The 18,480-nt window shown below is 39.2% G+C and overlaps 2 protein-coding genes across 2 annotated transcripts; both read right to left on the bottom strand.

Annotated features, from left to right (window-relative positions):
- Positions 1 to 1,179: 1,179 nt before the first annotated feature.
- On the bottom strand, positions 1,180 to 4,404 carry sod1 (superoxide dismutase 1, soluble). Its single transcript, XM_004076213.3, has 5 exons — positions 4,210 to 4,404; positions 3,317 to 3,413; positions 3,136 to 3,205; positions 1,633 to 1,750; positions 1,180 to 1,530 (listed from the first exon to the last, which is right to left on the bottom strand). Exons 1-5 carry the CDS (start codon positions 4,279 to 4,281, stop codon positions 1,423 to 1,425), a joined length of 465 nt encoding a protein of 154 aa, XP_004076261.1. The 5' UTR covers positions 4,282 to 4,404; the 3' UTR covers positions 1,180 to 1,422.
- An 862-nt stretch (positions 4,405 to 5,266) lies between these two features.
- scaf4a (SR-related CTD-associated factor 4a) lies at positions 5,267 to 18,390 on the bottom strand. Its single transcript, XM_011483331.4, has 19 exons — positions 18,204 to 18,390; positions 15,884 to 15,967; positions 15,729 to 15,773; positions 15,487 to 15,648; positions 15,225 to 15,357; positions 14,878 to 15,014; positions 13,943 to 14,149; positions 13,716 to 13,801; positions 13,522 to 13,606; positions 13,242 to 13,388; positions 13,015 to 13,088; positions 12,709 to 12,899; positions 12,475 to 12,575; positions 11,033 to 11,146; positions 10,795 to 10,951; positions 10,529 to 10,659; positions 10,203 to 10,356; positions 9,595 to 9,750; positions 5,267 to 8,537 (listed from the first exon to the last, which is right to left on the bottom strand). The coding sequence occupies exons 1-19, from the start codon at positions 18,231 to 18,233 to the stop codon at positions 7,267 to 7,269; spliced, it is 3,465 nt and encodes a 1,154-aa protein (XP_011481633.1). The 5' UTR covers positions 18,234 to 18,390; the 3' UTR covers positions 5,267 to 7,266.
- Positions 18,391 to 18,480: the final 90 nt, after the last annotated feature.

Genomic DNA, 18,480 nt, shown 5'->3' with positions numbered 1-18,480 from the left:
TTATTAAAAGTAAGCAGTTTTTGGAAATGAGTTTCAAAAATAGACCAAAACGACTTTTGTTCAGTTTTTGGACTCTGGCTTAGGTTGTTCCAAAGCCACAAAGTGACATATACTTAAACTACAGGAGTTCATGTAGTTTAACACACTTAACATGGTGAATGCTTTTAATCATCTGTTTTTCTATGATAAAATAAAGTAAAACTGGCAAAAAGTGATTCACACATCATTAGATTTCCTCCTTTAATGTAATTTTTTTTTCTTTCTAAAAAATGATTAGAGGTTAAATAGCTAATCTATAGTCTACTTATTTATGAGGTAGGTGAACTTATCAAATGGATGAATCTACCTTTACCCCTTACTACCCTGTAGAACTTTAGTCTTAAAGCATTAAAACGCCCTCAAGTGGAAGAGAAAAGCATTGCAGCTTTCCAAAGTCTAATCGTCGCTCATATTTCTGGCAAAGACAGGCTTCACAACATTAATTTTAAGTGCCGTTTAAAGTGCTGTTCATTTGTTTTTGACTCCACATTAAAAAAAAAAAAAAAATCAGGATCCCCATGTGACCCATTTTTGCAGGATAATGAACTCAACATAAAACATTTCCCTTTTTTGTAAACCTTACCTATTAATAATTGCTGGTCTAAAATACAGTGTGGTAAATGGAGCAAAGATTATATCCTTGGGAATGTACTCTTTTAGTGACCTCAAGTTGAAACATGCCTGGGTTCTGACCCAAAACAAAACCCTGAATGGCTTCAGAAAATATATGAACATTTAGTGGTTTAGTAAAGACCTCTCCAAAATTCTGATGGCAGTGAATTAATGCATATGTTCTGAAACCCTCCAACATGGACAATTTTAAAGTTTTCCAAACTCTTCTGGTCCACAGTCCTGTGAAAGTCTCCTAACCACTTCTCGTAAAGGCTTGACTGCAATTGAAACTCATATTTTCACTTTTGTGTGGATTTTGTGGCATCTTTGACTAATATATTATTAGTTTGATGCTCTGAAACATTCAAATGCAACAAACGTCAAAACAAATATCTACGATGAACAATATATGCAATCAAGGGTTAAAATGATTTTGGCGCCAAGATAAGGTTGAAAAACGTCACACCCAATTTGATTTAAGTGGGGTTTTAGTCATTCTCAGTGCCCAAATGAGACAATCACAGTAGATATAACCCATTTTACTTTTAATAGAAGACATACAGAAATAACTTGTGCGTTTCCAATTCTTTGGGACCACTACACAAACGAACCCATACATACAACTGTCCAAGGGAACAATGGCAAAGCATGGCTTGGCTAGTTTATTAGTCCAGAAGAACAAAACTAAGGACTAGCTGTTACATTAAGTAGCTTTGTTGGTCTCATTAAATGCCGTGGGAGGAAGCGGCTTTCAGTGCGGTTTTGAACATTTTACTGAGCGATGCCGATCACGCCGCAGGCCAAACGCGCTCCAGCATTTCCAGTTTTAAGGCTTTCATCATTTCCACCTTTTCCAAGATCATCAACTTTCTCATGGACCTAAATGATTAGGACAAATAGGGCAGGAAGAAAAATACTATCAGCTTTAACAATTTATACAATAAAAAATATTAAAAACAAAATTAAAAAGTAAAAACTTACCACCACAGTTCTGCCAACAATAGAGTCTGGACCTGAGAGTCTGATAAGTTTGTCCGTGATATCTATTTTAGCAACGTTATTATCTCCTGCGGTCACATTTCCCAGGTCCCCAACGTGTCTGTTAAAAAGAAAAAAAAAAAAAAACTTCCTTTATCAAATAAATTCAAATAAAAACTTAAGACACTTAGATGTGGGGGGGGGGGGGGGGGGGCAGGTTAGATAGATTAGTCAGTTAAAACCAACTAGATGCATTTCAAGTTGTTAAAAAAAAAGAAGCTTACTTTATCTTTAAAAAGTATATTCCTACTGAATAACTACCAAAGAAGTCTGATTTATTTTTAAAGCACTTATCATATGCGACTAATGGAGAGTGCTTTTCAGAATAAATTCAAATTAATTTTATTTACAAAGCACCTTTCATGTCAAACAGACAGCTCAAGGTGCTTTCCATAAAAATAAAAAAAAACAAGAATACAATAAAAACAAACCCCGCACATGAAGTAAAATAATAAATAAGCCCCTTAAAATAAAACACACAAAAACAAGCACAAGTAAAAGAGAAATAACAGAGCTTAAGAAAAGAGAACCCAGAATAAAAATCTAATAAACTGAGGCCAGACACACTATCTCAGTCTTTAATAACTCAGCTCAATGCAGAGCACCGTTCATGATGCAAGTTGTGCAAACAACCCACAAACGCTGAAGTTCCACTGGAGCGCTCAGCTTTGTCAGACTTTGCTCTCCAAAACTATTTGTTAAGGCTACCATCGGTGGATTTGGAGTTAATTTAATCCTCATTCAAGTTAGATATGTGCATGTAGGTGAGTCAATGTGATCTTTTCAAAAGACATAAGCACAAAATTCAAAGGCCTAGAGTGCATTTTACTTCATGTATCCCATTTCTCAGTGTTTTAACAACCTTGGTTTTCCAGAGCCCCCTTCCCAGCATGCCTCATTTGTTACCCAACTGTCAGCACAACTCCATCAGCTTTAAGTGATTTAAATGTGAGCCGTTTAAGCTTTAGAAGAAATAAATAAACATGCAGGGATTAGGAATAGGACATTGCCGAGAGAGATAGAGATTGATTTATTTACTGTGTCAACACCAAGTTGCATGGAAAATGGGATGGCTCTTTTCACAAAGTTTCAGAAATTAGCTGATTCGTTAGATAAATCATCCAGAAACGTAAGCTATAGTTACTTTCAAGCAAGTAAGCTTGATCACATATTCTAAACATCGTCACATCATGCCCAGTGTAAAGGTAGCATGATAGGTGATTATAACAGCAGTGAGTGATGCAGGCAGGCAGAGTAATTACTAGCAGAAGGAATCAAGTTTACAGAACCGTCATGTTATAATTCTGTCCTGGTATACATCTATAAGCACTCCAATTTATTAATGGGGAGGGATAAAATAAAAATTCAAACCAATATCAGAAAACTAATAAGCTATAGAACCAGGTTTTGCATTTACTTCGCTACCCTTTCCCACATGACCCTCACCTTTCTGCATCTTCAGGACCCCCGTGGTTCTTGTTGTATGGGTTGAAGTGAGGCCCTGCACTGACGCACCCTAGAAAAAGAAATGTTTGGGGGGACGGGATGTGGAAGCTCGTCAGATAATATTAGATTTCATTTACAGCATTTTCAAGAATCCCAGTCACTCATCGGCTCATGAACTCACCATTGGTGTTATCTCCATACACGTGGATGTGGAAGCCGTGCTTGCCTGGTGTGAGGCCTTTGATTTCTCCAGTCACCTTCACAGGGGCTGAATCGCTCTAAACACACACACACCAAATACCGTGGCTACAAAATAATTCAATCTACTATTTTAGACTGTCTTATGCAAAAGTAGATCTTCAGAAAATGAAATATTGACCGCAGCTCAGACATTTATCTGTTTTTACTACGTGAGAAGTCTAGATTGTTAGCAACGCCAAATAAGTTATTAGAAACAAACAACAAGTTGGTAGACTTCCTATGACTCAGCAACAACATTAGTATATTGTGGTATTTAAGGTTGGATGGGGATAACAATTCTAAAAATGTATCTTAAAAATAGGAAACTAAACAGAACTGGCGCCATCAGTGTAGTAACGGTAACCAATGACCTCATTTACGCAACCACAGGCAGTTGGACCGTTAATCATTACAAAACCCAAAGTCGTAAAATGTCTAAAGGTTGTGCAAATTTAAAACATGGACCTCAGTCAAATTACTCGAAGACAACATGCTTAAGGCCGACAACAACAGCTCATGATGATGATGATGTACGCATTACTTTTTCAGTACGGAGAAAAAAAAGAAATAGTGGTTCATTAATTCTGTACACTACTTATTAAACGATTGTAATTTTGCAAGCTGTTGCCGGTTTTGGCGAAACATAATTAAGTAAAAGCAAACTTCCAGCACAAAAAGGCATTTCCTAATGTGGATAATGATGTATTAGCATCCTAGCTAGCTTAGCAATGAAGAGCTAAATAAGCAGAGGAGATAAACATTAAGCAAAGGTCACGTTTGCTAACTTTGGAACATAACGTGAGACAAAGTTAAAGCTTTAATACAAAACTTTACCTCCTGTTCAAAATTAACCACGCCGTTGGTTTCTCCTGTTCCTTTCAACACACAAACTGCTTTCAGCACCATTTTTGCTCAAGTCTCTCAAGACACTGCTAGGAAAAGGCGACCAATTACAGTTATGAAAGGCGAGGCTTTGTAGGCGGGCTCAAGTTGGAAATAGCCAATCAGATTCCGAGATGAATGTCAAATAGTCTGTTTGGATTGGTCGAAGAAGATTCCAGAAGTAAAAAAGCTATGAATCATGGGAGTACGAATTGCATGTGAAGTTTAATTATTAATGTTAATATCTTTAATTGCGGTTAATACATTTTTGTAAAAATTTTATCTATAAAAGATTTTTATATAGAAATATTGTTTATGTTTGAAAACAATCAGAATAATAAGAATAGTTTTTGCACTCTTTTAAACAAAAACAACTTTGGTTCTGGTCAGATAACAGCAACTTATCAGTTGCTGCTGAAAAATCTATCAAGTTTTTATACCCCATATCATTGAACAATTCTAACTTGAATCTCTTAAATCTTTCCAGGAACAATAAATTAAGTTGTTTCCCCCCCAAAAGATTAATCTGGCACACAATCTTCTATTTTTCAACATTTGTATGGAAAATAAATGTTTTTGTGTAAAAGATGATGGGAAAATAGGGCAGGCTCACTAACTGCTATTTTCTTTGCTATGGCTAGCACTAACTGCTAGCAATAGCAGTTAGTGTCTGGCCAGTCACAACTCAGAAGAATTTTGGATGAACGTCTGCCACTCTGCAGAAACTACGTCATAAAAAAAAATCGCCTAAAAGCAACATAACTGACGTTAAAATAGATCAAAAGATGATTGGACTGCAACTTTAATAATTTATTTGAGATTCCCATTTATTTTAAAATGAGAAAATTTTTCTGCATAGATTAGTGCAAAAGTGAAACACGTTCAAAAAATATTTTTCCATCATCAAAGACTGTCGGTCATCCCAAATTGTCCTTTTTTTACAGATGACTTTCTCTGCTCAAGCAAAATAAGATGTGACCATGGGTTAAAATACAGGACACAAAAACCATTTTGGTACAAAAATAGTTTATTAAAAAGTTTCCTGTGGCTGAAACATTGACATATTTATGTCCATGTCTTCTGTACTTTAAACAAGCCATAAAAACATCAGTCAATTCTCAAACCACTAGGATTTAAAAATGTTAAAGCAAACAAATGCGTGTTGTTCCTTCTGCATTTCATCTTGGATTGAACATGTAACATTATTAACAACAATTACCATAACACCTTTAAAGTCATCAGTGAAAGAAGCATATTTACAGCAGTGTCCAAGGCAACAATACCCTTCCATTCATCAAATTAGTACTGTAGTTCCACACTTGCTGCCTTTGCATTAACCTAAGGAGGAGTGGGGAGGTTCGTTTGTTTGTTTTTAAATCTGGTGATCAAAATGAAACGTATTAAAATGATTCAAAAATATGAAAAGTGACAGCTGTAAACCAAGTCCTTCAATCCAACTCTATGAACCCGGGGGAAGATTTGGTAGAAAAAAATTATAATAATAATAAATTGGGGATTTTTTGGCTTTGGGGAAAAAGTTTCTTCAAGACCAAAAGATAAACTCAAAAGGTAAACTTGTAAAAGTATGCAGACAATACTCATAAATCCTAAGCGACACGTGTATTTTTGCACATCTAGATTATAACTTCACCTTCACTGTTCCTAAACAGAAGAATGGAAAACCCACAAGGCAGAATGTGATGAGACAAAACTCATTCCCAATGCGATTTTGACTGCACTTCACTTTAGAATAGATTTTTCATAAAACCTAAGCACAGTTCAATTGCCAAAACAACCTGTATAACGAAAAGTTTTATCACTTCTAGAACATTGAGGTTTTTTTTAACATTTTGTCTGTTCCAATTTTCATGCAAGTAAAATGCCACTTGACTGTATAAGCACAATATATAAATGAAGCTTTTGCTCAAGGCTAGTTTGACCTAAAACCATACAAATTGGTGTGTAGTCAAACATTTTTGCACAGGGAAAATGTCATTAAGAAACAGAAATTAAAAGAAGATGCTACATCAATGGTGTCTAATAGAAAAATTGAATAGTTTTTTATTAATTTGGAAATGTATTAAAATGGCAAAAGAAATGTTTACAACCGTCTGACATAAAGGATCCTACCGGATAAGTCTGCACTCTGTTTTTTGTTCTGAATTTCTTTTTATAGTAGTGGGAATGCATTTTAAACACTCAGCATAAATCTGTGGATTATGAACATAAACGTTTGGACCACAGTTGACCACGACAGATTTTTCAGCAACCAGAAAAATAGCACATTTAGAGCAGTTTGTTTTTTTCCTGATCATAGTTGACTCAAATGTGTACCAAAAAAAGGGAAACCACTTCATCATAAAGCTGAATGTGAAGTTTTTAAACAAAAAGTATGCATTTCCCTGTTGGTACCACCCCTTTCTAATATTCAATACCCAAATGTATTTCGTTTACTCCTTATGATGGCACTGCATTGACAACTTCGTACTAAACACACAACCTAGAAAAAAAACAACGGAGCCTCTATTTATAAAAAATCTGAGATGATATTCAGTGTTTGACATTTTAGCAAACGAAAGACATTTTTCTAAAAGGAAAAAAAATGAACTTGGTTAAAAATGTTTTTTTCCCATTAATAAAGTGACTCACATCATTTTAGCCACTTTTCTTCCACAAAAAATAAAGATAGAAAAAATAAAAGAATTTCAAAAAGAAAAGTTGTTTTTTAATGCAAATGCTACATTAAAATGAAAGGAAAAACTAGAGTTAGTAGCCAATAATTCACTACGCCTTGTTTGTTTTGAGATGCAGTCCAATTCTTTCACATCACCTGATGCTGGAAAAAAAAACCTACCTGTCTAACAAAGTGTGTGGGAGTGATCTGTTTACAGAAAATGTCCTTTTAACCCAGAAATGGTTTATTCCGACCTGAAAAACAGGTTTTGCTTTAAAATAATTTATGACACGGTTGATCCTGAACGTTATAGCCTTTCGTTTATGTCTGAAGGCCTAAGAGCCGGCTTCCTTGTCTGCTTGTGTAGACTCGGTTTGAGCTGAAGGGGAGGTCTCCGTTTGCTCGGGATTTTCTGCTGCAGTGGTCAACTCCATGCGCGGAGCTAAATGTTCAGGTTCTTCCTTCTTTTGAAAGGGTACTACCTCTGGTACTTTAGTGGTCTCCACAAGATTTACACTAGTTTGGTCTTTGCTGTTAGGTGTCCGAAATCTGTCCATATTTACTATTTCAGCCAATCGATCGTCCTTATCCCACCGCGTGGTCCTTTCTCGCCGCTCTGGCCGCCTTGGCTTGTCGCCTTTCCCATCATCTCCTCTGCTTCTTTCCCGACTCGCCGCTTCTCCTCTGACTCTTTCGCTGCCCTCCTCCCTCCCTCGATCCCTTTCCCCATCTTCACCCCTCCCTCGTTCTCTGTCGAGGCTGCCTCTCTTCTCCCTCCAGTCCCGTCGATCTCGGTCTCTGTCACGATCCCTGTCTCTGTCCCATCCTCCTCCACGGTTGCTTCCATCTTCCTGCCAGCCCCCAAGCCTTTCCCTCCCATCCATTTTATCATTAGCGCTTCCTCTGCCTCCGTCGGCAAACGGGCGCCGGCCACCACCAAAACTCCTGTCCCTCTCTCGATCTCGGTTTCGATCCCAGTCTCTTTCTTGCTCACGATCTCTTAATCCAGGCCTGTCCCCTCTAAATGGTCTCTCCTCGATTTCTTCTGGCTCTTCCAGGCCTCTAGGACCCCCAGGTCTGATAAAGGGAGAAGGAGGACCTTGAGAAGGAGGACCTTGAGAAGGAGGAGGACCATGCCCATGTGGAAAAGGAGGTCTCATATTGTGTGGAGCGGGAATCCCAAAGTTTCCTTTAGGGGGCTCATGGAGAAGCATTTGAGGGTGTGGTCCCCTCGCTATCATCTGTGGAGGGATGGGAGGCATATTTGGGTGAGGAGGTCTTGGCCCATGGGGGGGAGGGAAGCGCTGCATTTGTGGAGGCGGTGGAACAGAAGGACGCTGCAGTGGGATTATACCAGGACGTGCACCCAGAAGGCCACCAGAGAGTGACTGGATGTTTCCCTGATGCCCGCCTGAAAGGGCACCTGGGGGTACAACTGGGGGGCCACCTGGAGGTCCAATCGGAGGGCCAAGAGGTGGGCCACCTGGAGGTCCAACAACCGGAGGGCCACCTGGAGGACCGACGGAAAGGCCTCCAGGATGTCCAACTAGATGGCCTGGAGCTCGGTTAGATAAAGGTGCACCGGGAGGTCCACCAATCTGGTTGCCTAAAAAAAATGTAAAAAAAAATCTTGTTTTAAAATCACATCGTTAAAAAACTCAGGATTTGTGTTAGTGTTCCCTCACTATACTGCGGTTCACCTTTCATGGTCTTATCATTTCACAGATAATTTTTTTTTAGAGTGTAATGTGTTCTGCATCCTGATTGGCTGTAGACCATTGTTAATCAATCCCATCTATGCTGTGTCTCCTGGACAGAATGCTGAAGGTTTAAACTTTAAAAGTTTAAACTAGAGAAAAAACTTTAAAATTCTTTGTGTCTGTCTTAGAAAAGTGCATAAAGTGTGTAATGAGGAGTTTTACAGCTTTAAAACATTTGAAGATTTCACCAATCACAGCTTATTTTTAGAATGCAACTCCTGTGATAAACAGGATCGCCTGTGTTTCCTTTGTATTTGACTATTTTTACACATTGAGCCTGTTTACATGCCTGTATGGCTAAGAGGGTAACAGTAAAACATCAACAGTCATAGTGCTTGCTTTGCTAATGCGGGAACATTTAAAAATTCACAAGACTTGCCGCTGCGCCCCATTAGTACTTTGCATGGAGGTGGTTGTCTCAGATACACACTGCTACCTTCTCCATTTCAACAACACACAATGTAAAATCAAGTAGTATTGCGTTTTTTGAAGTATAATTTCCATTTTTTGCATAGTTTAGCCAAGGATGCGACTTATATGTGATGGTTTTTTTAATAAATAGGCTCATGTGTTTATTTTTCCAACAATTGCTAGAGAGCAATGTAGGTGTGCATTTCAGTATTAGCTACTGACATAAGAAGCAGCACTCAGTCTTCTGCCAGGCTTAACGGAAAGTGATTTGTTTTTTCTTTTTTGAAATGCCTTTTTTTGGCTGCTGCATTTAACATTGACACATGCTGGGGATAACTAACTTTGTGGGAGAATTAAAGTCACGTTATTACGATTTTTCACTAACAGGTAACCACTGTGTACCAAGGTTTCTGGAAAAATCTGATAACCCAACAAATTAAACAATGACCAGATGTTTGGTGCACACAGGAATGTTATTTCTGATAAACTGACCCATGGAAGCCATATTGTTGTTGAACATATTGGAGCCCTCAAGGACTTCATCATTGTTCTTGTTGCCCAGGCCGGCTGGGTCCAGATGAGGATCATCAACTCGACCTTTGGAAGAATGCGGGGGACCTAAGGACATCGGTCCTGGAGGAGGAAAACCTGGAGGACAAAAAAAAAGAAAGAAGTTTTTACCCAAATCCTCTGGTTAGACAGCAATGTTAAATATTAGGGGCTACATTATGTTGTGTTGTTTCTGTAAATTTTGCCCAGATGTTGAAATTTAAAAACAGCAAAATGTATTTTTTGTTTTGTTTCATGTTTTAAATCTTCAATTTAAATCAATGTGGTGACACTTTTCCTTTTGTCATCTTTCTCTTTATGTGATCACGTTCATTTCTGATCAGCCAGAAATCTGTCAAATTAGATCATTTCTACTTTTCTCTTCCCGTATCAAGTGCATGCATGTTTGCTCAGGAAGATTTTTAAAGGAAGTCTGGATGGTAAAAACATCCAACATTACCTTTTTTTTTGTTTGTTTGTTTTGATAGATGAGATACATAAGAGTTAAAGAGATAAGCAGAATGTTGAACCGCGGGGCTAAGAGGTGTTACCTGGGGGCATTTGCATGGGGTTGAAGCCAGGTCTAATAAAAGGAGGAGGGGGGACGCCTGGAGTGAAGGAAGGTGGAGGCATGCCTATGGGGCCTGGAAAGACAGGAGGCTGGAGAGACCCCATTCCAACCACTGGCTGCTGCATGGGAGGTACCTGAGAAGTTTTAAATGATATGTGAAATAAGGAAATTAGACGAATGTCTCTAAAGGTCACTTAAATAACAGTGAAAGTATTTTGAAGTAACAAACCCAAACTGTGCACTCGAGGCTTCGTTTTTAAGCTGAAGATATAGTAAACTTTGAAGACAAACTTCAGGTGAGTTTACCTGCACAGGAGGAGCAGCAGCTGCAGAAGAAACCGGTAACGCTGGCATCTCCTCGTTCTGCTGTTGCTCAGAGCGACCGTTATGAGTGAGCTCTTCTGATTGGTCTAAAGTCTTTCGTAAGCCAACCCATTCTGAAAGGCAGCCGTTAAAATGAAAGTAATCAAACAGGGAAGCTCATGGAAGGAAATGGAACACTTCTCTGCAGATTCTGTTGATTGAACAGTGATGGCCTTTATTCTTTCTTTGCTACAAAGAACAACATTCACCTGGTGATAGAGTTTCTGAATCCAGCATTCCACCCTCCTTTAGCTCTTCCAACTGGTCTTCTCTGACTTTAGACCAAGGTATGCAGGTCACACCCAGCTCTACATCCCAGTACTGTTTAAATTCAGGCTTTATGCCCTTGTTCAAAGCCCAAGCAATCTGCAGTTTGGAGAAAAAAAAAAGTTAGTGCGTACTTGAACATCTTATTAGGGTGCATATAAATGCATCGAGCTCCCTCACTTTGATTGTTTTCTGGTTAACTTTATAAGGTCCTCTGCTGAGCTTTTGTAAAGCCCTGAAGGCGTCCTGTCGATGCATCATGACGATGTAAGCACAGCCACGAGGTGGGATCATCTGAATACAAGAGGGGAGAAAACAGACAAAGAATATACAGACATTAGGATTTTCATTTCATTGTGCAACCAAATTAAGTTCTTTTGTTACAATTTTTAAAAAACACATCATGCGGGAAACATCTTGTGATGGCAGGTAAGCTGATCATTTTAACATTGAACCTTTTAAAATAAATTCTTCCTAAAAAAAAAAATAAAACAGCAACAAATCCACCAATACTTGAAATAACTACTTTTCCCTATGGTACAAATCCACCAATTTAAAGTTGAAAACTAAACTTTCAAAGACATCAAAGCGAGCAATGATTTAGACTAAGGATGCTTTTTTATGTAGAATGACCGATTTTAAACAACAAGAACGCTGTTTTCAAATAAGACACCATTGGGGAAAGGGTGAAATACACTTTGGGTAGGTCATTATTAGTCTATTACAAGACTAATAAATATAAATATCCATATACAGAAATTAGGGCTGCACGATATGAGGAAAAACTCGCGATATGCGATATTTGAGATTAATATTGCGATAACGGTATAATTTGCGGTATATAAAGCAATAGCAAAACAACCAAAAACATCATTCCCATTTCATTGCAACAGTTTAAAAATTATACTCCTAATGACCCTCGACGACATAGGAGACAAACATCTAACATAATAGGCCTCCTTCTGATTGGTCAACAAGGTGAAGACGTCCATCCGATTGGTCAAATGCATGAAGTGATTTATTTGATTCGTTAAATGCTTCAAGCTGCCATAAGATTGTTTTAACACATTTAAGGTTTATGATTTATTGCGATTTCTGCTGTCTTTTGTGATATGCATATTGCAGAGCTGGATATTGCGATAACGATAAATTTGCGGTATATTGTGCAGGCCTAACAGAAATGTATTTGGCAATTTAAAACCACCACTTAAGTTATGATAACCTCAAGAAGAAGAAACTAAGAAAGAAAATGAAGACTAACGTTTACTTTAAATGAGCAAAGATCTTCTAGTCTTTTAAGAAAAATGCTCCTACCAAGAATTCTTCTTTTAAGAAAAACATTCTAGTCACTAGGACGTGTTTTCTCATACGAAGATTATTTTGCTATTGAAAATCTTTCTTCATAAGATGATCTTTCTTGCGAGGCCCAAAATAAGACTGTTTTTCTTCAAACAAGAGACTTTTTACTTTTTTAAGATTCAGTTTTTGCGGTGTGGTTCCCCAGTTGAGATAAAACAATTTGGAGTAGTTTTTATAACACACAAACACAAAGCCTTTAAGGTATTTGCTAGGAACTGTTTTGGAATTGACATCTGTGTTAAATGTAGAATAAATCCACTCACATTGATAGATTCTATTTGTCCAAATTCTTCGAGTAAGGATGCAACATCTTGCTGTTGTGTTCTCTTGTCCAACTGCCCCACCCACAGAGTTGTACTGCAAACTGAAACAGAAAAGGAAGGGTTATAATATTAAAAGAGAAAAATGTTTTTGTTTTTTTAAGTTAGAAGCCACAACAGAAAAAGCGGTAAAGCCAGAACAATGAACCATTTCTATTATGGGTTGGCTTGACTCACTGCTCACGGCCTCATTTTTGGGAGGAGGAAGGCCTTTCTGCCGCCGCTCCCTCTCCCTCTCCCTCTCTCGGCGCTCTTGCGAGCGAGAGCGCGGGGAATGGTGACGGCGGTCTCTGGAGCGGGAGCGGGATCGCCGGTGCCTGGATCGGCGTGAACGGGAGTTGGAGCGTGACCTTCTCCTCTTTGGGGATCTAAAACAAAAAAGACAGATGATCAAAGGGGGGCAAAGATTCATTTGAGCGTGGATTTGGCAGCCGACTGCACGGCGTGCCATTTTCAGAGGTTTTTCTGTTTTGTTTTTTTTACCTGGAACCTGAGCGAGATCTTCGACCATGTCTCCCATCTCTCATTGAGGTATGGTCAGCTTCCATTGATAAATCCTGATTCATCAAGAAAGTGATATTAACAACGGTGTTTATGTTTACATTAAAACCTAAGAAGCTAAAGAGTTGAAAAACCTTGACGGAAAGGAACTCATTTTAGCTAAACAGGTAGTATTAGTACTTCTTGGTTGCGTTCTAACATAAAATTACCTGTTTATGCTGAGCTGCATTTTGGGGAGGGTATCCTCCTGTCATGGCTTGAGCCCCACTGGAACCAGGGAGAGGCTGCCCTGGATGACCCATGGGGGGCATTGTGAACTGAAAATTTTGTGCTGATGGAATACCACTGGGCTGGACCTGGACATTAAGAGGTATAGAAACCTGAGAAAAATCCCATCATGCAACATTGTGCTCTAAAAGCAGAATTCTGCATAGCAGAGACGTATTTCTGGTAACTCATTTTCTTATTTCAAATTTTTTTTCCAGTTACCTGTTGTGAGAAGTCTTGTGACATGTTCATCATGTGTGCATTAAAGTGCTTTGCATGCTGGGGGAAAGCTGAGGGTTGCTGCATACTGTAATGATTAACACAAAAATGTGAGCTTTAAACTTCAAATAAAAAATGAAACAGACAAAGTCACATGAGATTTAAAAAATAAAATACAAAATATGTTTAATGCTCACAAGGGGGCATGCGAGGAGGTTTCATCTTTCTTGGTTTCTTCTCCAGCCTCCGGTTCGTCATCATAATCAAAGCGATCCAGAAGTTTCTAAACAAACGAAAAGCATGATGGATGTTGCACTTAGCATAATGGTTCTGCAGCTGAGCTCTGTCCAATATGTGTCTAAACAGCACTAACTGACACTGACTGAACATACAACTTTTCACATCATTGAAAGATTATGAGCACCTTGTCAAAAGCTGTTTTCTGCTGGATGGACTGAGTGGACAGTGTGGGCTGGGGGGGTGGTGGAGTGGGAACAGAGGGCTGTGATGCAACCGCGTTCGGGCCAACGGAAACACTTTGGACTGGTGTTTGAACATTTTGGAGAAGGGGCTGCGCGTTGGCCTCGGGCTTCAAAGGCTGCTGCTGGAAGTTCTGAAGCATTTGTTGAAGCTAAATGCCAAAGACAGTGAACATTTAGTACAAAAAGTGACAACCATTGACTGTAAAAACGGTGGACAGCTAGACCCCTCCCTCATCGTGTTACCTCATAGGAAGTACCATTTTGTCCTGATATGGACGCCGTCATGTTGAGACCAGTCAACAGTGGTTGGTCCGAGTCGCTCTGAACCATCGTATCAATGGCAACAACTGTCGCCATTGCCATAGATACGATGATTCAGAGCGACTCGGACCAACCACTGTTGACCGGTTTCGGCATGGCGGCGCCCGTATCAGGACGCAATGGTGAGGCATTTGGCCTCATTTCATTTTTAGTGTTTTTAACATGTTCTTGTGGCCTTTTTCTGATGGAGGACATTAAGGAAGGAAATTCAGCTTAAAGCTGTATTTCCTTATTCAAATTGTGACGCAGGACCAAAACCAGAGTTTGAAAAAGAGCTTATTTTTGCTGTAGAAAGGAAGAGAGCTCTCTCAACAATGGGGAGGGGAAAGGGTTGCTCCACGGCAATGGTCCCCCCCAAAAGTCAGAAGTAAATCTCTAATGAATATCTGCTGCTGCCGAAATTCAATCCCAGAAAACAACTTTTTTTTGTTTGTTTTTGAGCTAAAAACGGCATAATCATAATTAAAAGACCACTGGGAATGCTTGGCAATAGATCAAAAGATGATCGGAGAGGGTCTTTAGGACAAAGCTAACACTCATCTGCGTTTAAACCCACCTGCTGACCCTGCGAGGTCTGAAAGAGCTGCGCCACAGCAGCGAAGGCATCGGAGTTCTGCAGCGGAGGAACAGATGTGGTGCTGGAGTTGGCCGTTACCACAGTAACTGGCTCTTTGGCTGGAGGTGGCGAAGAACCTGGATGATGTTTAGTGGAGCACACAGAAGCTTTTGAGCATCCAATTTTACAATACATAATGCATGACATGTTTGCAAGTAGCCTGCAGGAAAATGGTTTAATTTAATTTTTTTTGAGAAATGTTTTCCTAGTATTTGCTAGAATTTCAAGAGATTCAAAAGAAGTTTTGTGTTTCTAAATATCCATTTAGAGCATTACTGGTTCATTACCTGGTTCATTAGCACTTTCAAAGGCTGCAGCACCACTTCCAGAAGCAGCTGCCATGTCCAAGAGAGGCTGAATAACTTCAATTTTAAACACACCATTCTTCTGCCACAAGTTCAGCACCCGCACAATTTTACTCTATGGAATAAAATACAAAAACGGTAAAGAAAACCATAGAAACATTTTGCATAAGTGGGGTGGGTATTTATTTATTTTTGGTTAAAAAAAACAATCTACATCGTATGAATTAAGTTGATATGTTCTTACCCTATCCTCTATAGGGCAAAGGCAGAGGTTCTCAAAGGTTCCTGTGATGTTTTTGGTGAACCTTGGACCAAATACATCTTTGTCTGGTCCAAACTGGTGTCTAGACTGCCTGACAATAGAATCCACCACATACAAGCCTGCTACCTTATACTCAGGCTTACACTGGAGGAGACAAAGAAATAAAATGATTTACTCAATCTTGACATGAATAAGCTTCTTCTTATCTAACAGAATTGACTCACCTTTTTGATGAACTTTTCCACAATCTGGACCACGTGTTTGTAAAGCTAAAAGAAATAGAGAAATGAATGAGCATCTCCTACCGAGATTAACTTTTGAGAAAATGTATATATATTAAAAAAGGGTAGGACCAAAAACAAAAAGATGTAGTTCTTACTTTCATAGCTTTGATGGCAGATTTAGTGATGGAGATCATCTTTGCTCGGGATATTGGGGGTTTGGAGTCCATCAATGAGAAGAGCTACAAACATGAGGGAAAGTAGAATGTGGTTTTTTTTTTAAATTACCGAATGCCAAACACATTTCTGAGTGTCTCTTCTAGTGATTATTAGCCTCTAAACATCACTTTTTTTTTTGATTGAAGGGAAAAATCCAATATGCTAAATCTAAACTATCTACGTAAACACTTTAAAAACAAAATATTATAATAGTTTTTCACATAAAATAATTATGTTAATTGCACTAAAAATATTTTTAATTTAAGAGTTTATTTTAAGTCATTTCGACGATTTCCTGGGTAGCAAAATTGTGTAAAAAAATTTAAATTAAAGCATGTAACTCAGTATTTCAGCTGGTTAAGTATTTAGTGCTTAGTTCAAGATTCAAGATTGCGTTTATAGTCATTTCATACATAGTAATTGCGAGACGGTGTAGTGTAAAGAAAAAATAAAACAATAAAAATAAATAAAAAAGCAAATAGACACCAGCGTTTGGTTGAAACAGTTAAAGATATGTAGCCACTTCACATATTAAAAATTAAGAAAATTTTAATATGCTTTTACTTTTTAACCCCCATCAGAATCATAACAGCTACTGATAATGGTAAGACTGCACACATGCATAACTATGACATTAACCCATCAACTGGTTCCATCCATCATCATATAAAATCACAACATGTGTTAAACCTTCATAACTGTTCAACCAAGACATGGCTGCCCTAGTTTTTTTTATTATTATTTACCAAGGCTGTTTCCCACCAAGGTGGGGTAGCCTAGACAAGGCACACAATTTTAGCTCCCTCTGTCTCTTCCCCAAACCCTCCTCCTTCAGTGCGTGAGTGCGTGTGTGCGTATGTGCGTGCGACTGGTCTGAGATCTGGTCTAAGCCACACCACACTGCACCAGGGTCAGCTGCACAGCCCAGTGTGGGCACCTCCACTGCAGGGCCTCAGCCAAGGCTGGTTTCCCCTTGCCGCTTCATCCCAAGACCAGACCTCTACCACACCCATCCATTCATCCATACACAAACTCTCTCCACCCATCCCTGTCCTGAGCAGCCTCTCTCCCCTGCACCACAGTCATCCCTCTTGCATTCAGCGCTCTCCTTACACCCTCCGTCCATCCCATTCGCGGTCTTCCTCTCATTCTCACTCCACTCACATCAGATTCATATACCTTTTTCACCAATCGCTCCCTTTCATTCTTTCAACATGTCCAAACCATCCCAGTGCCTTTTGCTCTGCTCTTTCAGCCAACTCTCGCGTCACACCAGTTCTCTCTCGGATAACTTCATTTCTCATACGATCCATACGCGTCACACCACACATACTCCTCAAACATCTCATCTCAACTGCATTCAGCTTCCTCTTTTCCGCCACTTTCAGACTCCATCCATCATCATATAAAATCACAACATGTGTTAAACCTTCATAACTGTTCAACCAAGACATGGCTGCCCTAGTGCTGTGGAGCAAAACCTTTGATTTTACCAGAAGGTCTAACTTATTATTTAAATGCAAGTACCCGGGTGTGAAGGCCAACGTACCACATACAAAAAAACCAACTATCCATAGATGCTAATGCATAACTTGACCTGTTTGGTCTCACAGAAACGAAACAAACAACTTCCAAGGCCTAACACACACAGTAGTGTGGTCTGCCTCATTCCTGGCAATCATATCAGAATCAGAATCACTTTATTGATCCCACACGTGGGAAATTTGTTCGTTACCGTAGCAAATGATGACAGCATTGATTGTAAACGTAAGACTGAGAGAATGAGAATAATATAAATAAAAACAAAAAAAAAGGTCATATGGCTAACTTCTAACTAAAGCATCACAGCAACATTAACTTTCGAGCTTTCAAGTGCTTTAAGGAGTGCATGGCTGCAGCAATATTTCCATTCAATCAAGTTGTTGCTAACTACTGTTATTAATAACACCAATGGTCACAACATGCCCACGCTAGTAGTTACCAACACAAATATATTACCGTACGGCGTTGGGTTGTTTTCCCCTGTCAGCTTTTTTAGCAGACGCAAAATTGCGTCATATAATTTAAGAAAACCATTTTAACTATTTGGGTAGAAAATTGCACTTAATTTAATTTCGCTGAGGTTCATGGGGGGTGCGCACAGTCAGAAGGCCCACTGCTCCGACCTTCTCGGCTAGCTAAAGTGCTATACAGCGGTACCATGACCAGCACAACCAGATTCGGTAAGTTCAGCTCCCAGTTCGCCCAGCAGCAGCTTACCTCCTGATTAAAGGCGTTAACGGCATCCATGCTTGCAAGACGCTCCGGGCCTTCCCCTTATCTCCCAATTCCCGGTGTACAACAATGTTTATTCAAGAAAGGGTCGGCACAACATGTCCGCTCCCGGTAGCTAACACCAGCTAGCCTAACATTGGTAGCTTTCGGGTCGGCGGGCACGGCAAAGCATGACGGGATTTACTGTTGCTGTTTCACATTTTGCCCACTAGATGGAGGGCTTCTTACCACTTTACATTGTTAAATAGTATTGGTAATACAA

The sequence above is a fragment of the Oryzias latipes genome, chromosome 14 (genome assembly GCF_053564925.1).
Source record: "Oryzias latipes strain Hd-rR chromosome 14, Olatipes_Hd-rR_3.1".
In the NCBI taxonomy this organism is placed as follows: Eukaryota; Metazoa; Chordata; class Actinopteri; order Beloniformes; family Adrianichthyidae; genus Oryzias; species Oryzias latipes.
Note: the sequence above shows the minus strand (reverse complement) of the source record. Positions and strands in the feature narration are given on the sequence as shown.